General features: G+C 34.0%; 1 protein-coding gene across 1 annotated transcript in view; it reads left to right on the top strand.

Moving 5' to 3' along the window:
- The window catches only part of USP34 (ubiquitin specific peptidase 34), a 229,928-nt gene that overhangs the window by 181,414 nt on the left and 22,803 nt on the right, over positions 1-25,711 (top strand). The window contains 18 exon segments of the mRNA XM_037527455.2: positions 793-871; positions 3,107-3,160; positions 3,265-3,360; positions 7,429-7,493; positions 7,590-7,665; positions 7,748-7,795; positions 7,918-7,983; positions 10,287-10,367; positions 12,091-12,176; positions 12,450-12,618; positions 12,714-12,788; positions 14,383-14,534; positions 18,106-18,154; positions 18,237-18,341; positions 18,426-18,470; positions 19,224-19,328; positions 20,314-20,461; positions 25,043-25,677. Coding sequence (XP_037383352.1) covers positions 793-871; positions 3,107-3,160; positions 3,265-3,360; positions 7,429-7,493; positions 7,590-7,665; positions 7,748-7,795; positions 7,918-7,983; positions 10,287-10,367; positions 12,091-12,176; positions 12,450-12,618; positions 12,714-12,788; positions 14,383-14,534; positions 18,106-18,154; positions 18,237-18,341; positions 18,426-18,470; positions 19,224-19,328; positions 20,314-20,461; positions 25,043-25,677 — 2,134 coding nt within the window.

The following is a 25,711-nucleotide window of genomic DNA, read 5'->3' as shown; positions in this document are numbered from 1 at the left end:
TTTTAGCCATATATTTTGAAATATACTTTCATTTTTGAAAGTTCTTTCACTTCTCTGTTTTTTCTGATCATTAGCTTTACATTTGTACAAACCTTGTTTTAAGATTGTAATGGTTTTTCCCCTGTATTTTTTTTTTTTTTTTTTTTTTGAGTTATCATTGGTTTATGACACTGTATGTGATTTAGGGGAGTAGGTTCATACTTCCTGGCTGTATGTTGTCACACCCACCACCAGAGTCCGCATCATCCTTGACCATGGAACATTGGTCTCCCTCCCTGCCTTGTTCCCATTCTCACACTTTCTCTCCACTACACAAACGTTTTATTCCTGTTTTTATGAACTTCTCTTACTCCAGGATGTAAATGGATTATTCAGATTTTAGGGTGGTTGTGACTGTTATAAATGTATATTCCCAATATCTAGTACGTTAAAGTTGTCAAAACAGAAGCTTAGTTAGAATTTACTTCATACTAGTAAGTTTAAAGTATATCAGCATGTAATCTAAATATTTTAAAAATAGACATAACCAAGAACAAACCCTAGAAATCTAGCTGTAGAATAGAGGCTAAGGGGCTAAGGGATAGCAATGTGGGGACCACGTATGTAAGATCGTGGGCTTTCAGTGTCGTGGTAGTGAGTGTGGTATGGTAACATACCTGAGGGTGTGATCTGTACCCTAAGTGATGTACAGTGTTGTGAACCGATGTTACCGCAATAAAAAAATACATTTTTAAATAATGCAAAGATATTCAGAACATATATACTTGATCAATACTATATGCTCTGTTTCAGGTATCTTTTTAATGATGCTGAGGTAAAACCTTTTGATTCTGCCCAACTTGCCTCTGAATGTTTTGGTGGAGAGATGACAGTAAGTTTTATTCAGAAATTGAGTGATTTGTGACTCTCCAAGTATTGTGCAGTAATAAAATCCAATAGCAGTCACTTAACTTTCTTTCCATCACTATGATTATATCTAAAATTTATTCACTTATTTATTAGAAGTTGAATGTGTTTGGAGTATATGCCAGACATTGGGAAATATTTAAAAATTACTCTTTCTGCTATCAACTGATTAGGAAGATCTGATTAAGAAGCAAATATTGAAAAATTAAGTGATAGTATGAAAACTGAATTATATTGCCATGAGATGTGATTGAATAATTATTTTTCTTGAAAATTTCAAAGTAGAACAAAAAGATACTACTCTTTATTTTCTATTTCATGTGAAAACATTTGACAAGGAAGTTGACATAAGCTGAACAGTAAAGAATTACTCTTGTAGTGCTTTTTTTATAACAGAAGTGACAAGACAGCAAAAGAACATTTTATCATATATATATATATATATATATATATACTTTAAAAGATTTATTTATGCATACAAGAGCTGGGGTACAGGCCAAAGGTGTGTGTGTAGGGGGGTGAGAGTAGTCACCAGAGACAGTGGGAAACAGAACAGGCAGATTGACCAAAGTACACTGCTGAGGGGAGCAGTGAGCAAGTCAGGAGAGGTCTGCTGTGCCATGTAGGTTGCTCCCTGGCCAGCGAGTGGATCGAACTCTTGCTGCAGAGACTGCAGACAGCTTCTTAGGTTGCGTCTTAACCTCTTGCGCCACCAGGGAAGCCCCTATCTTTTATATAATTAAGAATAGTAAGAAATGTCAGTTTAAAGCAGTATTGTAGTGATTTCACTTCTCCATACATATTTTATTTTATTGTTAATGTTCTGAAAACATTTTTGAAATACATTGTTGGTCCTCACAAATCAAGTATAGTCATTTCCATTTCACAGATAAGCCAAGATAGTTATTTTTTGTTGTGATAATAACTTTTCATTTTCTGGACTTTAATGAAGGAACTTTTCCTTATTGCTTTTTGGAGCACTTCTATATTACCTGAATAGTACAGGTGAATCAAGCAAATTGCTAACAGTTTGGAATGGGTAGAAGGCAGAAATGGGTTATTTTTGCTGCCTTCACTAAACCTATTGTGTCTTTAGATATTATTCCTAAGATACTTTCTCAAAAAAGGAAAAGAAACAGGGCCACCCTCGTGGTGCAAGTGGTTAAGTACTGCACTATGAAGCAGTCCGCAGCCTCTGCAGCACGAGTTCGATCCCCTGGCCAGCCAGGGAGAAACCCACATGGCGAGGTAGACCTCTCCTGTCTCGCCCGCTGCTCGCCTCAGCAGTGTATTCAGTCAATCTACCTGTTCTGTTCCCCACTCTGTCTCTGGTGGATCCTCTCACCCCCAGCATCTCTGGCCTATATGCCAGCTCTTGTATGCATAAATAAATCTTAAAAAAAAAAAAAAAAAAGGAAGGCAACATCAATTCCAAAGAGAACCTGCACCCCTATGTTTATAGCAGCACTATTTACAATAGCTAAGCTTTGGAAACAACCCAAATGCCCAAAAATAGATGACTGGATCAAGAAGATGTGGTACATATACACCATGGAATATTACTCAGCATTCAAAAAAGATAAACACATGCACTTTGCAGCAACATGGATGGCGCTGGAAGGGATCATGCTCAGCGAAAACGCCAGAAAGAAAAAGAAAAATACCGGATGGTCTCACTCATAGCAGGAATCTAGAAAACTTAAATAGGGGGCCAGGAAAATGAATAACTATAAGAAAGTGAAAATCAAAATCAACAAAAAACTATGAACCAGAGACACTCTATCGGGGTAGGGAGCGGGAGAGAAGGGATTAGGGTCAAAATAAGGGGGTTGCAATGGTATGGGGAATATAAAAATAAAATTTATTATAAGAAAAAATTAAAAAAAAGGGAAGGAAAAGAAACAGGTAAACTTTACAAAGCTCTTTTCTTCCAAAAGTTAGTTTTTCAAATTGCAAGTTCATTTTATTTTCTAATGCTTTGTATGTTTTATGGTAAATTACCTTATAAGATGTATTAAATCTTTGTTTTTATTTTTAAGTATACTCTTAGTCAGAAACTTTGGTCAAGGATTTTTGTGCATGTAATAATACTTGAAAACAATTTGCAATGTTACCATAAAGTATAAAACAGCAATTTGTGAGTTTCTTTTCATACACATGTAGCTTCCTTTTTTAAAGAAGGAAAAATTTTTTTAAACAGACCAAGACCTATGATTCTGTAACAGACAAATTTATGGATTTCTCCTTTGAAAAGGTAACCATTTCTTATATACTTCAACTTGTTTCCTTAATTCATGTTGTTTATTCTTATAAACACTTTGTCAAAATGAAAATGTACTTTTTTTTTGCCTATAAAAGACACACAGTGCATATATGCTGTTTTACAAACGCATGGAACCGGAAGAAGAAAATGGCAAAGAATACAAATTTGATGTTTCATCAGAGTTACTAGAGGTATGGCTTAATTTCAATTCAGCAACAGTTGAAAAGCATGATTAATAGTTATGCAAATAATAGTACTGCAAGATCAAACTATGACAGTGCTAGGATGTATAATCTAGAGTGCACTTAAGAGTATTTACAAATTTCTGGTAACTGGTATATGACTGGTAAATGAAATTAAGGTGAACGGAAAATAATTTTTAGTAACTGAAAAATAAGAAAGCTAAAACCATGAAATCAGGGCAAACTCCCCTAGGGTTTGTCAATGCATTGCTTCTTGGATTGGGCGATAGGCTTGCAAGTGTTCCTTTTCTAATGCTTCATTTATATACAGCTGCATTGTATATTGGAAATGCGTTTAAAGTATTTTATGTATTACAAAATAGGCATCTCATTTGCATAAGGTTTTCTTTGTTTTGTAATGTAGTGAGCAGTGATGTTGATTTATAAAAAGTATTCATAACTAAACGTGTCTGTCAATATTGTAAACTCAACCAAAAGTACAAAAAGTAAATCTCCAGGAAGGTATACCTGATTAAAATGTAGTCTTTCTGTCTCAACAATTCAGCTTTTACTGACTGACTGATTGATAATACATGTTGTGGGCAGATCTAAAAACTGAGTGAATTTTGTTCTCCAAACAAATACTCTTTTAACTGATATCTTGCCGTACCTATATTTTAGTGTAAAAAAAGAGAAAAATCTTGAATATTGTAAAAGAATATTGTATTCTTTAAAGCTTTTGAATTGGATTTACCTGCAAAATAAGATGTTTCACTGGATATCAAGCAATTAAATTCACCTACTTGCACAAAACTGTGTTTTAAGTAATGACCAAAATTAAATAATTTCAATTTTGTGCAAGACTTTGTGCCCGAAAATGTTCAGATAAATTTAGTCTTTGTTCTAGATGATGACCCAACAGTATTTAATGATAACTGATCCATTTTTGATGAAAAATGGACTCATAATTTTAAAAATTGAGAACTTTTAAAATTTTTATTTATGTATTTTTTGATTGAACTTTTTTATTTTCTTTTTGAACTTTTTTATTTTCTTAATTGTTGTACAGCATTTGGTATATCTCCCCTCAGATGTAGTCCCCATAAATCTCCCACCACCATATCACCTGTGAACTGTCACCATAATCCCTTATGCTCTTCCCTTCCCTGTTTTGACCCCTTTCCTTCACCTTTCCCTGCTGTATGCCTCAGGTCTATAGTTTGCCTGCAAGTTTTGTCTTTTTTTTTTGTCTTTTTTATTTTTTTATTTTTTTTTAATTCTTTGTACCATTTCCCTATATTCCTCCTATGAGTGAAACCATTTTTTTCTTTTCCTTTCTGATTTATTTCACTGAACATTATCCCTTCTAGCTACATACATGTTGCTGTGAATGGCATGAGTTTATCTTTTTGATTACTAAGTAGTATGCTGTTGTTTATATAAGCCACATCTTTTGATCCATTTGTCTGTTTTGGGGCATTACGGTTGTTTCCATATCTTAGCTACTGTAAATATTGCTGCAGTAAACTTAGGAGTGCAGATTTCCTTTTGATTTAATGTTTTGTGTCCTTCGGATAAATTCCTAGGAGTGGAATTACTGGGCTATATGGTGGCTCCATTTTTAGTAATTAGAGGAACCTCCACACAGCTTTCCATAGTGGTTGGACCAGTTTACTTTCCCACCAGCAGTGTAAGAGGGTTTCTTTTTCTTTGCATCCTCGCCAGCATTTGTTGTTGCCAGTTTTATAAATATGGGCCATTCTCCACTGTATGAAGTGGTATCTCATTGTGGTTTTGATTTGCATTTCCCTGATTAGATGTGATGTTGAGCATTTTTTTTTTATTTTTCTGTTGGCCATTTGAATTTCCTCTTTGGAGAAGTGTTGTTTTAGTTCTTCTGCCCATTTTTTGACTCCGTTGTTTGTTTTTGTTGGGTTGTGTCAGCTCTTTGTAGATCTTTGACATCAGTCTCTTATCGATTATATGTAGTACAAATATTTTCTTCAAATTTGTGGGTTTTCGTTTTGATTATTGGTCTTTTGCTGGACAGAAGGAAGCTTTTTAGTTTGATGGAGTCCCAGATGTTTATCTTTTTCTTGCTTTTCAGCTTTTAATTCAGAGTTTGCCTGCCTGTACATTTAACTAAGAGAAAAAGGGGGCTTTGGGGTTTTTTTTAGGTTACATTAGTTTGCGTCATTGTTTATGTTTTAGAAATAAAGGATTTCCCCCACAGTTGTTACCACACCACACCCACCACCAAGATACCCATAATCCATTGTGCATATCTGCCCCCCACCTGTGGCCTCGGTTCTATAGTCCTATAGTTAGCTTTCTAGGGCTAGTTCTCACTCTGACTTTATCTGACCCTTTGTCTAGCTTATCTGTATGGTACATGTAAGTGACACCATCCTCTTTGCCTTTCTCCTCGCTTATTTTGTACTTAGCATGTTAATTAACAATATAGATTTTAGATATAAACAGGAACCTGATCCTTTTGATTTGTGGACTTAAAAAGGGAAGTACACAAGACAGTCACTACAATATGTATTTGCTTACTAAATCTATTATATGGCTCTAAGGAGAGTGCTTAAAAAGGTAGATGATTGGGATTGCTTTGGGGCAGGTGGTCAGGAAATGGTTCAGAAGCATATCCTTAAACTGAGACTTGCATGTAAAGAGTTCATCATGTGAAGAATACTCTAGGCAAAGAAAACATGTGCCAGTACTCTTCAGAAGGATATGCTCTTACTGGCATGTTTTACTAAGCTGTAATGATTAATAAACACAGGAAAGACAGGAATATAGAGAGAACCTATGGATATACTGACCAATATAGTACAGTAATTTCATATTTCTACTTACCCTGTTGGCTCCATATTCATTTTCTTGATACAGTATAAAAGGACCATTAAAAAACAAGATGATTATTTCAGTAGCTCAGAAATGGAACAGAATTTAAACCAGGCTTTATATCTAGAAGCCAAGAGTTCAGGACTTATGAAAGGAGACAAAAATTATGACACAGAATCTAAAGCAGAATGGAATTCTGTTGCTATGAAAAAGCCCTAAAGTATGATGTGTGAATGTTGTCAAACTCTGTGTTACTGCTTAATACGAAGGTGTGTGCATAGAAATGTTAGAGAATGAGGAACTCTGAAGCAGGCTATCCAGTGACAAGGTCTTTCATTTTCCAAATACCAGTGTAGAGCAGGCGCCCCTCTAGTGTGATTCTAATACCTGGTTCTGGACTAGCATAGTGTACTGGACAAACAAGTAGAGGTAGTTTAAAATCTTTAGGGGGCTAAAAGATAGCCACTATCATCACATATCAGATAATAAATTTGTTCCAGCTAAAAATAATTTTATGTAAATAATGAAGAGAGCATGTTTAGGGTAGTTAGAGTGCAAAAGGAACAGAAAAACTAAACTCAGCAGAGCTATCCTATAGGCCTGATTTCACAATCACTTTTACTTATTTTTATGGAATGAGTAAGATAATCATCTCATTTAGATCCTCCAACTTGAATTAAATTTTTATTTCAAGTTTTTAAATAGAAACCTTATCAAAGTACAAGACAATTTTATTTATATTTTTGCTCTTCAGACAGATATTTCAAAGTTTTTAGTTTCAAAACATTTATAAATACATTTTCAGAAATCCGTGGATCACTATAATACTGTGACATGCTCTCCAGCATATGGAGTAGCAGTGTTTTAGAACATTTTTAAATGTTCTATTGTCTTTGACATCATCTTGTATACACCCCAGATCATTAGCTATTTAATGTTATTTAGCCTTGATGAAAAATTTAAAGACACTATGAGAAGGCAAAAAACAAACAAAAACACAAAACCATTATTACTTTAGGTAACCAGTTAAGTAATACCTTTGAGCAGGTTTAGTAACTACTTTCATATTCCTTATACCTAGGGAAAAAAATCATCATGACTTTTTAAAGTGCATGTATTTTTTGTTTCTTTTAGAGAAATTTTCTTTGTCTGATTAAAAATACTGGTAAAATGTACAAAAAGAAGTAAATACTTTCTGCTATCTAATGTTAACATTCTTTTCTTCAGTGGATTTGGCATGATAACATGCAGTTTCTTCAAGATAAAAACATTTTTGAACATACATATTTTGGGTAAGTTGGTGAATTTAGTAAGAATTTTTTTTTGTTTCACATTTTAAAGAAATCTTATTCTCTAAGAATTTTGACTTAATATTTTTAAATTTCTAGGTTTATGTGGCAGTTGTGTAGTTGTATTCCCAGTACATTACCAGATCCTAAAGCTGTATCCTTAATGACAGCAAAGGTAATCCTTAGATAATTTTTTTCAAAATTGACTACTTTACAATCATGAAATCTTCTTTACTTAACTTTATCTTGTCTTACAGTTAAGTACTTCCTTTGTCCTTGAGACATTTATTCATTCAAAAGAAAAGGTATGTGTTTCATTTTATGAATTTTTGTATCTCTTTTGTCACTTAACAGATACCTTTTGGTTTTTATTATCTGACTTAGAAGTACTTGGCCTTTATTGATATATTTCTTTTTCTTTTTTTAGCCCACAATGCTTCAGTGGATTGAACTCTTGACCAAACAATTTAATAATAGTCAAGCAGCTTGTGAGGTGAGGTGAATGATTTAATAAACAATAGCTTAAGATCCACTTTTTTGTTTTGTTTTCTCTTATTCTTAAATGCTAGAGCAAAATTGCTTCATCCGTTATAAATCATAGAGAGCCCATGTTCCTAAAATTACTTGGTAACTGAGAAAGTTATTTATTTAAATTTTTATTTATTTATACATACAAGAATGGAGGTACAGGCCAGAGGTGTGAGCAGTGAGAGGATCCACCAGAGACAGAGTAGGGAAGAGAATAGGCAGACTGACTGAAATACACTGCTGAGGGGAGCAGCGGGCGAGTCAGGAGAGGTCTGATGCGCCATGTGGGTTGCTCCCTGGCTGGGGATCTAACTCCTGCTGTGGTGGTTGCAGTTAGCTTCATATGTTGCGTCTTAACCCCTTGTGCCACCAGGGAGACCAAAATTTATTATTTAAAATTCTTTCTACTGATAAAATGATTTTTAAGTTATTTAAAATCTGAGTTCCCCTTCCCATGTGTATTAGAAGGGGAAAATTTTTCTGTTAGAAAATTCAAAAGATTACCATATATGTCTAATTGATTTTGACTGCATTCAGGAAGAACCTAAAAACTTTTATCTCTCTTCTTCTGAGAAAACATGCATTTCCCAGTAGAACAGTTTGTGTCCAGTTTTATCCCTTCCTCCCTATATTGTGTTATAAGAGACACATATCCTTGAGGATAAATTGTTCACTGGTAAAGACCACTTACTCATAATTCCCATCTTAATATCATTATTTTTAATTAGCTCTCAGTGTGATATAGCCTTCCTAGTCATCAGGAGATAGCAGTGTAGTGTGAAATAGATGAAATTTGTGAAACATTTATTTCTTATATAGGTTATATGATTATGTTTTGTAGCAGTGGAATAGGAAAATAATCAATGTAAATTTCAAACACAAAGGCATACCCTCTTAAAACTTTATAATGAGCCCTTAAAAACATGCACAAAAGTGGGCCTCCCTGGTGGCGCAGGGATTAAAGAGAGTGCTGTGAAACTATTGGCAGCCACTGTAGCATGAGCTCGATCCCCAGCCAGCCAGGGAGCAACCCCCATGGCGCAGCACACCTCTCCTGTCTCGCCCACTGCTCCCTCATTCCTCAGCAATGTGTTTCAGTAGATCTGCCTGTTCTGCTCCCCTAGATCTGCCTGTTCTGCTCCCCACTCTCTCTGGTGAGTCCTCTCACCTCCAGCACTAGCCTGTACCCCAGTTTTTGTATGCATAAGTAAAATAAATCTTTCAAAAAAAATTAAAACCATGCACAAAAGTAGAAAGATACAGTGAACTCTTAGTAACTAAAGAGGTAAAGTTCTTTTGTTTTCATCTATTCCTATCCCCACACCTTTTTACAGCAGAAGTTTCTTAAAGCAAGATAAGCATAAGCACTCAGTATGTGTCTCTAGTAGATAAGAATTTAAAAAAAAAAAACAACACATGATTTCATTCACTCCTACTAGAACTGTGTTTGCTTAACATTATCTCTTACCCCATTCTCTGTTCAGTTTTCTCTAATTGTCTGGTCAGTTTTTTCAGTTTGTTTGACTTAATATTCAAACAAGGTTGACATTTGCTCTTGTCTCTTAAATCTCCTTTCATCTTTAACATTTACTTTTTTCCCCCATTCCTTGCCACTTTGTGTTTTATTGGTTGCAACTTCCTGGTGTTAACATGCTCCTCTGTTCCGCTTCACAATTTTTTTGTGCTTTGTTTGATAGATCCAGAAGGGTTGATTAGTTGTTTTTGTTTTTTTTTTAATTGTCACTTTAGTTTTTTCACTAAAATTTTATAGTGTTTGGAACTTCCTTGGGGAGTATTTAAATATTCTCTACAGTTGTCAGTAATTCAGAGTATGGATGAATCAGTAGTGCAATTTAGTAGAGAAGTTAAATAGCGATTAATAGATATTTTGAAATTAGTGGGATATTATCTTAACATTTCTTTTGAGTGCTTTTTTTGTTGTTGTTGTTACCAAGAAAACATACAGGAAGAAAATGAATCATATTCAGATCATATCTTAACAGGAGGAAAAGATTCTGCAGTCTGTGATCTTTATGAAACCTAAGAGGAAAATGGTTTTCCATTTATGTATGATTAGGACTGTAGGTTGCCATCATGCAGGTTGTGACCTACATAGGGGCATACATGAAATTGTATAAGGAGGTGACACTATGATTCTAGGCACTTTAAATTTTGGACTTTTCTAACAATTGAAAAAACTGCATCTGCTGAAAACAAAATACTTGTATGATTTTTAGCCCATTAAGTTTAGGTTGAATTTTCTTACAGTGGTTTTTGGATCGCATGGCTGATGATGACTGGTGGCCAATGCAGATATTAATTAAATGCCCTAATCAAATCGTGAGACAGGTAAGAAAAAATTTATTTGAAAAAGGAGTGACTTTCAAGCTAATTATTCTTAATTTGCCTATGGATGTTTTTTTAATCCAACATCAAAAGTAGTTTCAAAATATTGATCTCTTACCATGAAAGTCATTTTACTGTTTTCATTAGCTCTCTTGTCAATAAAAATTACTTTACTATGTTCACCAGCCTCTTTTAGCAAATCCACTATCTTTCCAATCAAGTGATTAAAAATCCCGCACAATTCCTGGTTAGAGGAAGATCATCATAACAGCCTGTTTCCTCAGCTTCTACTCTGGCTTCTTTATGAGTTGTTCTGATTCTTTTTCAGATGTATAGATAGTCTAACTATCATAATATACTGTAATGACTTTAAAAGTTAAATAAATAGTATATAATTCATTATTGTGACAATTCTAACCTGTCTCATAAATCAATTTGTTTTCTTTAAATCATTGAAAAAATTACATCTCTTCATATTCACTCATGATGGAAAATAAACATTTATTGTGAAGTATATTATTTCATAGTTATTGAGATATAATACTTAGGCCATAAAAATTACCATAACCTTTAAATTTGTAAAATTTAGTGGTTTTTAGTATATTCCCAAACTTATGCTTATGTCGTCTGTCTAATTTTATAGTATATCAGAAGGAAACACTTTTTGCAGTCACTCCATTATATCCTGTCCCTTTTCTCCAGCCCCTAGCAACCATTAATCTGTTTTTTGTCTCTATGGATTTGCCTCTTCTGACCATTTCATATAAATGAAATCATACAGGATGAGGTTTTTTTTTGAATGACTTCTTTGTTTTAAAAATAATTTCAAGGTTTTTTTGTGAATGATTTCTTTGGTTTAAAAATAATTTCAAAGTTTTTTTGTGAATGACTTATTTGGTTTAAAAATAATTTCAAGGTTTATCCAGTTATAGTTTACATCTATACTTCCATATTCCATTTATATGGGTAAATTGCGTTTGGCTTATTGAGCAGTTTATGAATATTTGACATGTTTCCATTTTGGGCTATTTTGAATAAGGTTCTGGTATACACTTTACATTATACTTCCATATTCCATTTATATGGGTAAACTGCGTTTGGCTTATTGAGCAGTTTATGAATATTTGACATGTTTCCATTTTGGGCTATTGAATAAGGTTCTGGTATACACTTGTATGCAAACATTTGTGTGGACACAAGTTTTCCATTTTTAAAAATACATGCCTGGAAGTAGACTTGCTTAGTCATGCAGTCTCTCTATATTTAACACTTCTAGGAACTACCAAACTCTTTTTCATAGTGTCTGAACAGTTTACATTCCGACTAGAAGCGTTGGGAAGTTCTAACTTCACTACATCTTCTCCTCAACATTCATTATTGTCTTTTTTATGTTAGCCATTCTAGTGGATGTAACGTAGTATCTTGTTACAGTTTTGGTTTGCATTTCCCTAAAAATTAATAACATGGAAGATCTTTTCTTCTGCTTATTAGTCATTTGCATAATAAACAGCTGTAGTGCTCACTCTTCTGAAAGAGATGGATGCTACTTTTTCTCTTTCTCTCCATTCTTAAAAGGATTTTGTGAAACTTTGCTTTTAGTAATCTCTGTGACCAAAACCTATAGTTTGTTGTTTTTTTCCCTTATTCTAAAACCAAATGTTATTTCTCAGCCTGACTTGTATTACATATTCCATCTGTAATTGAGATTTTTTTTCATTTATATTAGATGTTTCAGCGTTTGTGCATCCATGTGATTCAGAGACTAAGACCTGTGCATGCTCATCTCTACCTACAGCCAGGAATGGAAGATGGGTAAGAACTATCTTTCATACATTTTATTTTTAAGCTTTTTGATGACCGGTCTATAAAGTATTTTTTAAGACTTACACTGAAATATTTAGGGTCTTCTGTTTAATCTGTAGTGAAAGAAGGAAAGCTTTTATTTTAAAAGTGCATCTTCACAATCCTTTATAAATAATTTTGTGTTTCCATTCACAATAATTGGGATACAATTATTTATATATTAACTCTGCTCCCAGACTCTCCCTAAACTTCATATTTTCTCTTAACATAAATATATTTCAGTTCGGATGATATGGATGCCTCAGTAGAAGATATTGGTGGTCGTTCATGTGTCACTCGATTTGTGAGAACTTTGTTATTAATTATGGAACATGGTGTGAAACCTCACAGTAAACATCTTACAGAGTATTTTGCCTTCCTTTATGAATTCGCCAAAATGGGTGAAGAAGAGGTAAAACTCTAATTTATTTCTGGCAAAATGTATCTATTTTCAGATTTCAAAGTTGGTTTTTATTTTACATTTTAAATCAAAATTTTTATTTTTAGAGCCAGTTTTTGCTTTCATTGCAAGCCATATCTACAATGGTACATTTTTACATGGGAACCAAAGGACCTGAAAATGTGAGTATAATCCTGTATCCTGTCAGGAATTTAGAAGTCATTTTTCAAGTCCCTTGTAGCCCTGATATTGGATATTTTTAAGGATATCTCAGGGTCTAAGTTTGGTAGAATTTTTATTTATTTATTTTTTTAGATAGAGATATTTCACTGGTAAGGCTCTACAATAAAACAAATAAATTTAGACAAAATGACCACTACCTACTTTGGAGTCCTATCAATTAATAGTCTGCTATTTTGGTGAATTTCTTTGTTGGCTATATTTTTCAAAGGCCTCTGCCGTTAGGTTTTTCAGAGTTTTCAAAAAATGTAAATAGCTGCTCTACTAATAATGTTGAAGTAGTGCATGAATTTTTTTTGTTTATAATGACCACACTTTATATCATGTCTATTTGAATTAATTTTTTTAAAGATTTATTTATTTATGCATGGAAGAACTGGGGTGTAGGCCAGAGGTTTGAGGGGTGTGAGGATTCACCAGAGACAATGGAGAGCAGAACAGGCAGATCTACTAAAATACACTGCTAAGGGGAACAGTGGGTAAGACAGGAGAGGTCTGCTGTGCCATGTGGGTTAGCTCTCTGGACAGGGATCTGATTCAGGCTGTCAGAGTGATAGTGCTAAGGCTTAACCACCAGGAAGGCCCCCTTAAATTAAATTTCTTTAACAACCCCAAGATGTAAGTACTATTGTTGTCTCCATCTTACAGATGAAGTACTTAAAGCATAGAGAAGTTAACTTGTTTTATAACACAATGAGTTGTGCTTTTTGCTCCTTGGTCACACTCCTGAGCTAAACTGTTAAACACTATGCTATATAATGTCTCTCAGAACATGGACTGTAAATTATCTGATTCCATTATGTGTGGTCACTGGCTTAAACTGCTTTTGTTTGGTTTGTTAAATCATAAAGTGTTTTCAGTCTCTTGAATTTCAAAGCCTAACTGAATTTATCTTTGAAATACATACTTACTTGGATTATCTGAAAACTGTGAATAAGGATTCCTGAGTTAGTGTAACTGGCATTTTTATTATATAGCAAATACCGTTTAATCATATTCACATAAATCTCTATCCTAATTTGTCTTCCATGAGGCTTTTCTACTAGAAAAAAAAATATTAAAGGGTATATCACTTTAGGTAAGGTAAATGAATAGGCCGAGTATTGAGAATCATTGTTCTTTACATTTCTGCCTGGTAAGTCTGAAATTGTCATGACTTTTTTTTTGAAGCTTTAGGGTGTAGGCCAGAGGTGTGGGGGCTGAAAGGATTCACCAGAGTCGGAGTGAGGAGCAGGACAGGCAGGGCTACTGAAATACACTCCTGAGGGGAGCAGCCAGATAGACAGCATTGGTCTGCTGCACCATGTAGGTCAGCTCCCTGCCCGGGGATTGAACTCCATGCTATAGTGGCTGGTGATAGCTTGATAGCACTGAGACTTTAACCCTGTGCCACTAGAAAGGCCCCTGTCGTGACTTTTAAAGATTGATCTTGATGTATGTTTCTTCCATCACGTACCCTGAATAACTACATAAATCAGTAAAGATATTAACTTAATAACGTGAAAACCAATATATTAAAATTTTGTTCTTCTCTAGCCTCAAGTTGAAGTATTGTCAGAGGAAGAAGGAGAAGAAGAGGAGGAGGAAGAAGATATTCTTTCTCTGGCAGAGGAAAAGTACAGGCCAGCTGCCCTTGAAAAGATGATAGCTTTAGTTGCTCTTTTGGTTGAACAGTCTCGCTCAGAAAGGTGAAAAGTCTCAACATTCAAAATGCTTAAAGCATATTTGATTTTCTTCCTGTTACATAATTGTTTTGCTATTCTTAACTCAGTAGATTTTGTTGTTTCTTTTAAATAACACCACTGTTTATCAGCTCTGTGGCATAAGTATTTCAATCCTTTGTACCAAAACTTTTTGCTCCTGAGTCATGTTAGAAATATACATTGAAGAACTATTCAGTAAAATCAGTAGCAAAATAATATGTGCATTCATCCTTTAACCGAAAAACCCCACTTCTGGAAATCTGTCTCCAAAATTTAGTCATATGTACATGCAGTGCATTTATTGAAGAAGTGTTTGTAATGTCAAAACACTAGAAATGTCAACCTGGTGGGGGGGGGAGTACTTGAAAAAAACAGAACATCTGCAGAATAAAATACCCTCTAGCTTCAAAGGGGAAACTATGGGCTGTAGCTTTACATCATGGAGAAACCATTAAGATAACTATTACTAAGTGAAAAAAGAGAAAAATGTATGTAGTATGCTACTTTTTAAGAAAGGGAAAGTGCAAGAGAGGGAGATTTGTGTGTATGAATATACAGCCAATCTTCACTACTCATGGATCTTGATTTACATATTTGACTGGTTGCTAAAATTTATCTGTAATCCCAAAATCAGTATAATAGAGCAGTTATAGTCATTTTATGAACTGCAGAATGTGTATGTGAAGACTGGGAAAAAAATTGAGTTGCCCAACACGTTTTCCCATCTGAGGTCCAAACATGATTCAAACATGCTTTTTTGTTCCAATTCTTTTGTTGTAAACAAATGTCTTTCCTAGTATATGTTTTCCACATTTATATTTTTTATTGGTGACCTGGCTGTTTAAAAATTGTTGTCAAATGTGGTGTCTAGTGTTGAGTGTTCCTAAACTCAAGAATGCTTTAGAGAAAAAACACATGTGTTAAAAATGAACTCATTCAGGTATGAGCATAGTGCTGTTCACTGTGAGTTCAGTGCTAATGAATCAAATGTGTATTAATTTAGGTATCCTTAAATAGAAACACACATAAAACAAGGTAGGTAACATGTTGTTCAGTTGACAAGTGGTATTCCCAGAGACTCACAGGAACCTACCTAATTGTGTATTTCCCTACGAGCAGTTATTCAGTATTCACTAATTTAGTGTTAACACCATTTTGTATATCATAAGTATAAATATCAAGAATTGTATCATTTTTAATTGAAGATTATCACAAACTTTTTAATTTATTTTATTTTTTTAAAGATTTATTTATTTATACAAGAATTGGGATACAAGTCAGAGGTGCGGGAGGGTGAGAGAATTCACCAGAGAGGGGGGAAGCAGAAGAGGCAGACGGATCAAAGACACTGCTGAGGGGGGCAGCGGGCGAGGCAGGAGAGGTCTGCCGCACCATGTGACTTGCTCCCTGGCCGCCCGGGGATCGAACTCATGCTGCAGAGGCTGCGGACAGCTTCACAGCACAGCTCTCAACCCACTTCGGGGAGGCCCGAAGACTATCACAAACTTAAGAAAAAAGTTGCTTATGATTGGAGGAGCAAGAAACAAGTTGGGAGAGAATAGGAATGAACGCTCTACTCCATGAATATACATGTTTTGTAGATTTAACGTTGGAATCATGTAAATATTTTATGTATTTATAAATTAGTAGCATGCTAAATGTGCCTAACTATATATTGAACTGGTGGCTTAGCCACTGGGGAGAAATGAATTCAAGTGACTTTAAAACACATTAATTGTAAATTTCTAGTGTGATATGCGTGCATGAAAGAATTAGAAAATTATCGTAAACTATTTTAGTAATCATTGTTAGTATAAATGTAATTACTATTCTGAAATGATATTATGGACTAAAGCAAAAAAGTAATTGTCGATGTCATTAGAACTAAGATATTCAACAAAACAAAAATAAAATGGCAGGGTTTTACATAGCTTCTTTAAAGCTACATTTGAACTTGGAAATACTGGAGTTTATAGTGTATTTTGTCTTAAGCAAACAAAAAATTACCACATGCTCTCCATTTTCTGAAAACACTCAGAAACCCTGTCCAACCCTAAATTAATGTCTGGCCTTAGTAGATGGTAGTTTTTAGATAGTCATTTCCCACTGAAAAAATAATCAGGTTTCCTTGTGGAAATGGCAATTCCCGGTCTTGCACAAGAAATTAATGAGAAACCTAGAATGTTTTGTCATTTTGAAAAACAAGGGCTATCAAAGACTGAGGTCATCTTCAAAGGACTCAGTAGTCAATTTAAGGAGATTTCTACTGGGTATAGATGGGACAACCTCAGGTGGACTAAACTCATCATGGATGTTTAAAACCATGAGTTTATAATGATTCCGTAAAAATAAATTTTATTGGCGGCCTTTGGAATATATTAGGAAAACAAATTGATATATTTGGAAACTTAGAAAGGTAAAATACCAAACAGATATCTTACTATAGGGATTGCACCTCATGTAACCACATGGTAATTGAGAAGAATTTTGTCTTCATAAAGGTATTTGAGCTAATAAATGAGCAATGAATGCTGGGATGAGAATATCAACATTTTACATACCAGATGAAATAATGGGTCTAGGAAATGATCATAATTGACTGAAAGCATTACAAAAACAGAGTGCTTCCTCTGCTTCCTGATGAAAGTCCACATCTCCAGCTATAAACTAGTCACACCTACATCTGCTCGAGTCTCTAGATCTACCTACCTGTTTATAGGAAATACAGGGACGGAGAAACATATTAAAACACCATAACCACACTTAGCAAATTGGAAAAATTTACAGAATAAATCACCTATTTTCTTCAACAGATAAGTTGCAAGATTAAAAACAGTAGTCTGTGAGAGATTCCAGTTGTAACAAGACTTTCTTTGGATTCTGATTCAAACAAATCAACTATAAAATTTTTTTTTTTAGCAACTTGAAATTTGTGTACACTGGTGTTGTTAGATAATAAGGAATTATTCATTTAATAGTAATGTGGTTCTCTTTTTGAAATTTATTAGAGATACTGAGATACATGGATTAAGATGTAAAATATTTAGAATTACTTCAGAATAATTCATATTGAATGAATAAAAGAGTTGGTGCAAATGAAACAAGACTGGGCATGACTGGTAAATTGGAGCTGAGCAGTGAGATACTACACTACTCTTATATATGTGTAATTTTATATAACAAGTTAAAGAAATAAGCAATAATTTTAAACTAAAGTGAAAATCTTTTGCACTTCTTAGAAGTATGTCTTATTTTGAAGGCTTTTATGAAAAAAAAAAAAAAAAACTCAGCCAACCTATTGTAATACCAAAATATGGAGTTAATTAAATGGAAATAAAGTAAATTTGGACACTTATGAACCAATTTTGGAATTTGAAAAATTTGTCCAAAAGATGTTTAGTAAGCAAGTTCAGGTAGTAGAAAGTTCAAGTCATTTTATAATGGTGACTTTGGTATGGTTGTAACTGAACCTGCAATTGGCATGCATATCATGATGCAAATAAGGTATAAAGTAGTGCAGATAGAAGAACTTATTTCCAATAATGTTTTCTTTCAGGCATTTGACATTATCACAGACTGACATGGCAGCATTAACAGGAGGAAAGGTAATACCTTTTCTATACTAGACAATTTTATCATTACAGAATAATGTAACAGCTCTTAAATAAGCAACTTTGCTTTTAACAGGGATTTCCCTTCTTATTTCAACATATTCGTGATGGCATCAATATAAGACAAACATGTAATCTGATTTTCAGCCTATGTCGATACAATAATCGACTTGCAGAACATGTAAGTGCTGAGAAGCTGTCTTAAAGTTTTTTGGTTTTTTTTTTTTTTTTTTTAAATTCTGAAATTCCCATTTTTCTTTTTTAGATTGTATCTATGCTTTTCACATCAATAGCAAAATTGACTCCAGAGGTATGTAGACAATTGTTAATTCATGTTTTTAAAACTACACTGACATTTCTTTCAAATGATCCTTTCTTATTATTCCTGGGGGAAAAGTTCAAGAATTCTCCACATCACAGTAACCTCTTCTTGAGAATGTAATTTGGATAAATGGAATTACCTCTTCATGTCTGTTATCACAAATGTAATTTTCCCAATTGAATATACATTTATATACAAGTTCAACATATTAGGGTGCCACTAAATACTAAATTTTGAAATTGATTAATTTGATACACATTTCCTAATTGTGCATAAGTAAAATTAGACTGACCTAAGCACTTTATAGGTGGCTAAATATGTAAGAAAAAGAATATATTTTTTGTAAATGGAAATGTTGCATCTGTTTTAATATTCCTTGTCATATATTAATATAAATTATACTTCAGATAAAAAGTTGCTATAGGAAACTTTTAGTCTAAATTTTTGGTTAACATGTTAGTTTCATTAGTAATATTTTTTATTATACTTTTAATATTGATGTCCCAAAAAATGACGTATTGTTACATTTGACTCCAGTGCGGTTGACCTAGTCCCGCTGCTGATCCTGCTGCTTTATGTTAGTTGCAATGTGGTACTGAGTTCATTTGCGATATGGTACTGAGCTCAGCTAATCTAACACAATGGATTTAAATGTGATGTATAGAAGAGTTCTGTGTGTTTCTTTTCAGCTGAAAGAGGTGGGTTTAAATCTAAATACACAGTCATGTATGTGTCTTACAGGCAGCCAATCCTTTCTTTAAATTGTTGACTATGCTAATGGAGTTTGCTGGTGGGCCTCCAGGAATGCCTCCCTTTGCATCTTACATTCTACAGAGGATATGGGAGGTAGGTGGTGTAGCTGGTGTGTCAGTACTTGCTTATCTAAGTATTTTATCTTTATTATACAATCAGTGAGTACCATTTTAAATAACAATTTATTAGTTACCCCAAAATGACTTCAGTAAATCAAAGGTTAAAAGGAGAAGAGATATTTCAGACAGAAAGTTTGGGGTAAGAAAGAGTTCTTGGTCAGTTGCTAAGATGTTTAAAGACTTTCTTACAGAGTCATTAAAAGCCTTCAGTCAATTACAGTTTTTTATTCCCCTACCCTCAATAAAAGATTACATAAAGCAGTATAAGTCCTACAATTATAAGCCCAGTTGTTTCAGCAGTTGATAGACATGGGAGAGGAAGTACTACCTACTTCTTCCAGAATTGCTGAGGTCACAAAATTTCTCATTAGTGAGCTTTGGAAAACCATACTCACTAGACCGGGGATGAGCAAACTTTTTTGTAATGAGCCAAATAGTAAATGTTTTAGGCTTTGTAGGCCATATAGTCTCAATTGGAATCACTCAGTGAGCCATAGTTTTCTAATACCTATTCCAGATTTCTTTGAATCCCTTTTCTCTTGGAAAAAATGTCCACAGCAGTGCAGTGAACCACTTTTCATTTTCATTTACAGGAACACATTAGGCATGCAATAAGAAAAGTAAAAATGAGAAACTTTAAAGAATTAAAAGCACTTTTAAATAAATTTATATAAGCTTACCAAGATCTAAAAGTCATTGGGTTCTCATATTTATCCTATTAGAGACCTTGATTGTTTTAATTTTATTTTATAAACTAATGGTAGCTTTTACTGAACATATCCTGTTGGAGCAATAAGTAACTTTTAAAATGGCAAAAAAGCATGAGTAGAACTTATTTTAGGCTCTTGTTTTCAAAAATCTGTTCTATCTTTTAAACAATTAATGGCATATATCAAAAGTAAGTAGAGTACTGCTCATTCAGTTGGTGTTATATTCTGTTTCTGTCATTTTGTTTGTAGGTGATTGAATACAATCCTTCTCAGTGTCTGGATTGGTTGGCAGTGCAGACACCCCGAAACAAACTGGCGCACAGCTGGGTCCTACAGAATATGGAAAACTGGGTGGAGAGGTTTCTTTTGGCTCACAATTATCCTAGAGTCAGGACTTGTAAGTCAAATACTCAGAATTCAACAAACCATTTGTTACTGTTCCAAGGTTTTACTTTTTGTTTTGTTCTTAAGGTCACCACAATATGCCCATTGTTGTATAGTGCAAAGGCTCTTGCAGGTATTCTTAAAAGCCAAAGTTCTGTTAGTATTTAGAAAATTTATGACAATGTTTGTGGTTTTTAAACAACAGGAAACTTTCCTTTCTTGGGTAGCATCACCACCACTGCCATTTTTGTTTCTTTGCTTGGTAAGAGTGACAGAACATTTTTAGATTATGAGAGTGTAAAGCGTCAGAAAATTATATCTTAAAGTCCTTAAAAGAAACTTGAGATGGCTGTGTAAACTAGTAATAATGACATAGAACAAGCCAAGAAAAAATAATCACTGAAATTATGGAAACTAAATGATCATCAGCCTTATTGTAAACTTGTCATAAGGGAATAAACAAAGAACTTGGAAGATAGGTGTACAAATATCAAAAAGGTATTTCACAAAATAGAAAATCACTCATAAATATAGTCTGTTTTCTGTTTTGATAGTATTCAAAAAATTAATTTTTTTAATTTTGTTAGTCATTTAATCATTAAAGTCACGTTTCCTAGCTAGCTGCAGAGAGGACCTAGAATCAGTGACACTCCATAACAAATAGTACATCACATACCCAAATATCTTTCTGTCCACCATTCTCTAATAAAAGGAATCATAGCACCTTGGAGAAATGGTTGACTCTAGGACTGGGGCTGGGAGTGTATAAGATGAGCCTGGAATATCTTACAGTACCAGAAAGTAAAGAAATATTAAAAAAAAAAAAAAAAAACTCACAAAATGATGGGGCTATCAAAGGAACACAGAACCAACCTGAAAGAGTTCCTGACCACCAAAGCTGGGGTAATTTTAGTTAAAAAAAAAAAAAATCATGGCACTGGACTGTAACCTAAAGTATAAGATAAATATCCATGAGTCCATACTGATGATTGGTTAAGTAAGAGACATACCCCAAACAGAATTCCAAATAATTATATATATATTTATACATACACACGCATGCACACGTGTCATATATATGTGATATATGATACATATCTTCCTCCCCGTCTCCCCCCAAGAAGACAGAACTTACTCCTTGGGTGTGAGCTTAGTGATTTATTTTCAAAGAGTAGTGGATTGGGGTGGGGGGAGGGGCTATAGGACAGTAACTTTAAGTGAAAAGATTTGACAAGCATTTACTCAACAAGTGGTTAGGTTAACATTATCACTGATACATTGTTAATGTGCACTCTGCATATAATGCAGTTCAGAAGACACTACCTGTGTGATCTCCCTCCAGAAAACTCTTTACTTCTTTCCACCATTATCTAATAAAAGGAATCATAGCAGCTTGGAGAAATGGTTGATTCGAGGGCTGGGGCTGGGAATATATAAGATGAGCCTGGAATATCTTGTAGTACCAAAAAATAAAGAACTAAGAACTGAGTCTAATCATAGTAGATATCAGACAAACTCAATTTGAGGGATATTGTACAAAAATACCTCAGTCTGGTAATCCAGGGAACTGTTACAGGCAAGAAGGGAGCTTAAGGAGATAAGACAACTAAATGTAGTGCATAGTGCATCACAGATGGAATTAGAATTTAAAGAAAAGAACATCAGGGCAAAATATTGAAACAAAGTGTGTAATTTAGTTAATAGTAATGTATCAGTGTTAGTTCCTTAGTCACAATAAATGTATCAATACTATGGTTATATATATTAACAATAAGGAAAATGGGATGAGGGGTGGTATATAAGGACTATGTGTTCTACCTGTTAAAAAAATAAAACATTTATTTGGGGAAAATACCTTTCATTGGTGGGTATATGTGAATTCATATTGGTACTGTGCTCAAAGACTTGCTTTTCCTGCCAGTTTAATTAACCCCGCATAATGGGATATTTGTAAGAGCCAATTGATATGCTGGTTGACATACATGTCCTGACTCCTGCCTATAAAGAATGAAAAAATCTATAGTGAACCAAAATAAAAGTGTTTTTTTAACTGACTAATATTCATGACAGCGCTGAGGAAGTGATATTCTCATGTTACAGTGACATTGTAAGTTAATATAACCCTTACATAAGGCATTTGAGCAATCTGTAACAAGAGCCTTAAAAATGTTTTGCCCTTTTTAACTCAGTAATACCATTTAGGAATTCTAGTGTAAGTCAGCCATTATATGATGCCTAGTAGCATTATTTTATAGTTGTGAAAAAATTAGAGACTGGATGTTCAACTAGGAACTAAATTATTATTTACTTAATGCATCATTTAAAAATTGAAAGTGAGGACTGAAGTAATACGAAAAAGTGCATTTGATATACTACAACTTGAAAGAGGCGGACCCAAGATATTTGAAGTAAATAAATATAAAGTAAGAAAGTAATATGTGTAAAAGAAAGCCTACAGAGTAATACTTCTAAATCCTACAAAATTTTAAAGAATGAGAATGTTTAGTCTAGAGGAAAGACATGGAGATGTGATAGCTGTCTTAAAATACAGATTTTTTACCATTAATTTATTAGGAAAAATTTTTGAGCATTCCCGGACTCTGAAAAACATGATACCAAAATAGGAATATTCTACTTTTGGATAATGAAGGAAACCTGTAATCAAAGAGTTGCCATATTAAAATGGAAGTAGATTTGTCTTAAGATCTCTATAGTATAAAACTAGACCAAAGGAACTTACAAGTTGGAGCAAGACAGTTTTTAGCAAGATGATCTGTTCTTCCATATTGATCTCCCAAATTATCCTCAGAGGGTAAACTTAATTTAAAAGTTATTTTCTCCCTAGCAGAATTAGTTTTTTTTATTAAAAGCAAATAGCTTTTTAAAAAATAAATGGTTAGGTATGTGATAAAACAAAATGTTCATCATAGAATTTAAGTGGTAGGCTCATGGACCTTTAGTAGAGTTGTTTCAACCTTTTATTGTTTCTGAAATTTTTTCATAATATTCAGGTAAAAGTATGTAACTTAAAACTGTATAAATTTTTTATCACAAATTATTTTTCTCAATTGCAGTTTTTTATAAAAATTGATAAGTCACACTTATATGCCAATTTTTATCATTTAAAATATATAAAATTGAACATAACTGTAAACAGAATGACCAGAATTATATATATATATATATATATATATATATATATTTATTTATTTATTTTTTAAGATTTATTTATTTATTTATACAAGCACTGGGTACAGTCAGAAGCACGGGAGGGTGAGAGAATTCACCAGAGCCAGAGCCAGGAACAGAACAGGCAGAGTGATGAAATACACTGCTGAGGGGAGCAGCGGGCATGGCAGGAGAGGTCTGTTGTGCCATGTGGGACCCTCGCCAGTGGCTGGGGATCGAACCGGCGCTGCAGAGCCTGCAGGCAGCTTCACAGCCCAGCGCTCAACCGCTGCGCCACCAGGGGAGGCCCCAGAATTATATTTAGTTGAAGAAATATGTAGAAATGGAGTAGTATGCACAAGTAAAATTTAATTTGAAATCTTTAATTTAGATTACAGTTAATTTTGAAGACCTTTTTTTCCATTGGCAGTGCAATTGAAATTATCAAACAATAGGTAGAATAGCAGCAGACAGAATTCATAGGTCGACTGAAAGAGTTATATAATGGAGTTAAACATGTCCTTTAACTTTAGAGACCTTGAGGAGGCTCTGTATTGAACGGCATTAGGATCATTAGCTAATGAACATTCTAGAATTGAATTCCAGCTCTGTCACTAGAGGATCATTATGGAGGTTTAAAAAGATAGCATTATAAAATACCTAGCTCAATGCCTTGTTCATAGTAACTGCTTTTACAGGTGGACTCAAGTAATGAATCGTTAGTGTCTCAGAATAATACCATAGACTTAACATTTTTTAGGTATGTTGAAGGGGGTATTCTTTGTGAACAAAGTTAATCTAGAAGACTTTTAAATATTTTCCATTATGTTCTGTAATTGTGTGTGTGTGTGTGTGTGTATCTAATACAAAGGAATTCTGATTAAAAATTCTCATTTCTATCATTATAATTTAATGTAAATACATTTTACTATTGTCTGTAAATCATTACAAAATAGCTTACCATTAGTTTGCAAACTATAAGAAAACTAAGACCCTAAAACATTAAATGATTTGTTAGATAGCTGTAAATATATTTTCTGGCTCCAAGTGCTGTGTTCTTCCTATTAAGCCATACTACTTCCTGAGAAGAAATGATATAGCAGGTAGGAAAATTTTACATTTGAGAAGCTAAACAAAACATGTTTAAAAATTGTTTCAGCTAATGTAATTGTTGTTGCCACTTTAAAAATACAATGACAGAATAGAAGGCAGTGTGTGTTTTCATCATAACTTGGGATCTTTCTGTGGGCCAATGGTGGAGCAGAAAGATATTATAAGACGTGTTCATGTCCCTTAAATTTATGTATTTTAACTTATAAAGGGAAGTTAAACTAAGAAAACTAAGAGTGGCTTTGTGTTTAATGACTGCTCTTCAGTCTATTTTATATCTTGTAAGGATCTGACAGTTTTGTTTTACATTTTATAGCTGCAGCTTATCTTCTGGTGTCCCTTATACCAAGCAATTCATTTCGCCAGATGTTCCGGTCAACAAGGTCTTTGCACATCCCAACCCGTGACCTTCCACTCAGTCCAGACACAACAGTAGTCCTACATCAGGTCTACAACGTGCTCCTTGGTTTGCTCTCAAGAGCCAAACTTTATGTTGATGCTGCTGTTCATGGCACTACAAAGCTAGTGCCCTATTTTAGCTTTATGACTTACTGTTTAATTTCCAAAACTGAGAAGCTGATGTTTTCCACATATTTCATGGATTTGTGGAACCTTTTCCAGCCCAAACTTTCTGAGCCAGCAATAGCTACAAATCACAATAAACAGGCTTTGCTTTCATTTTGGTACAATGTGTGTGCTGACTGTCCAGAGAATATCCGCCTTATTGTTCAGAACCCAGTGGTAACCAAGAACATTGCCTTCAATTACATCCTTGCTGACCATGATGATCAGGATGTGGTGCTTTTTAACCGTGGGATGCTGCCTGCCTACTACGGCATTCTGAGGCTCTGCTGTGAACAGTCACCTGCATTCACACGACAATTGGCTTCTCACCAGAACATCCAGTGGGCCTTTAAGAATCTTACACCACATGCCAGCCAGTACCCTGGAGTGAGTAAAATTGGAACTCTTACATTTATATCCT

The sequence above is a fragment of the Talpa occidentalis genome, unplaced genomic scaffold, assembly GCF_014898055.3.
Source record: "Talpa occidentalis isolate TD23 unplaced genomic scaffold, MPIMG_talOcc4v2.1 talOcc4.5, whole genome shotgun sequence".
NCBI lineage: Eukaryota > Metazoa > Chordata > Mammalia > Eulipotyphla > Talpidae > Talpa > Talpa occidentalis.
The sequence above is the reverse complement of the archived record's forward strand: the minus strand, read 5'-3'. Positions and strand labels throughout refer to the sequence as shown.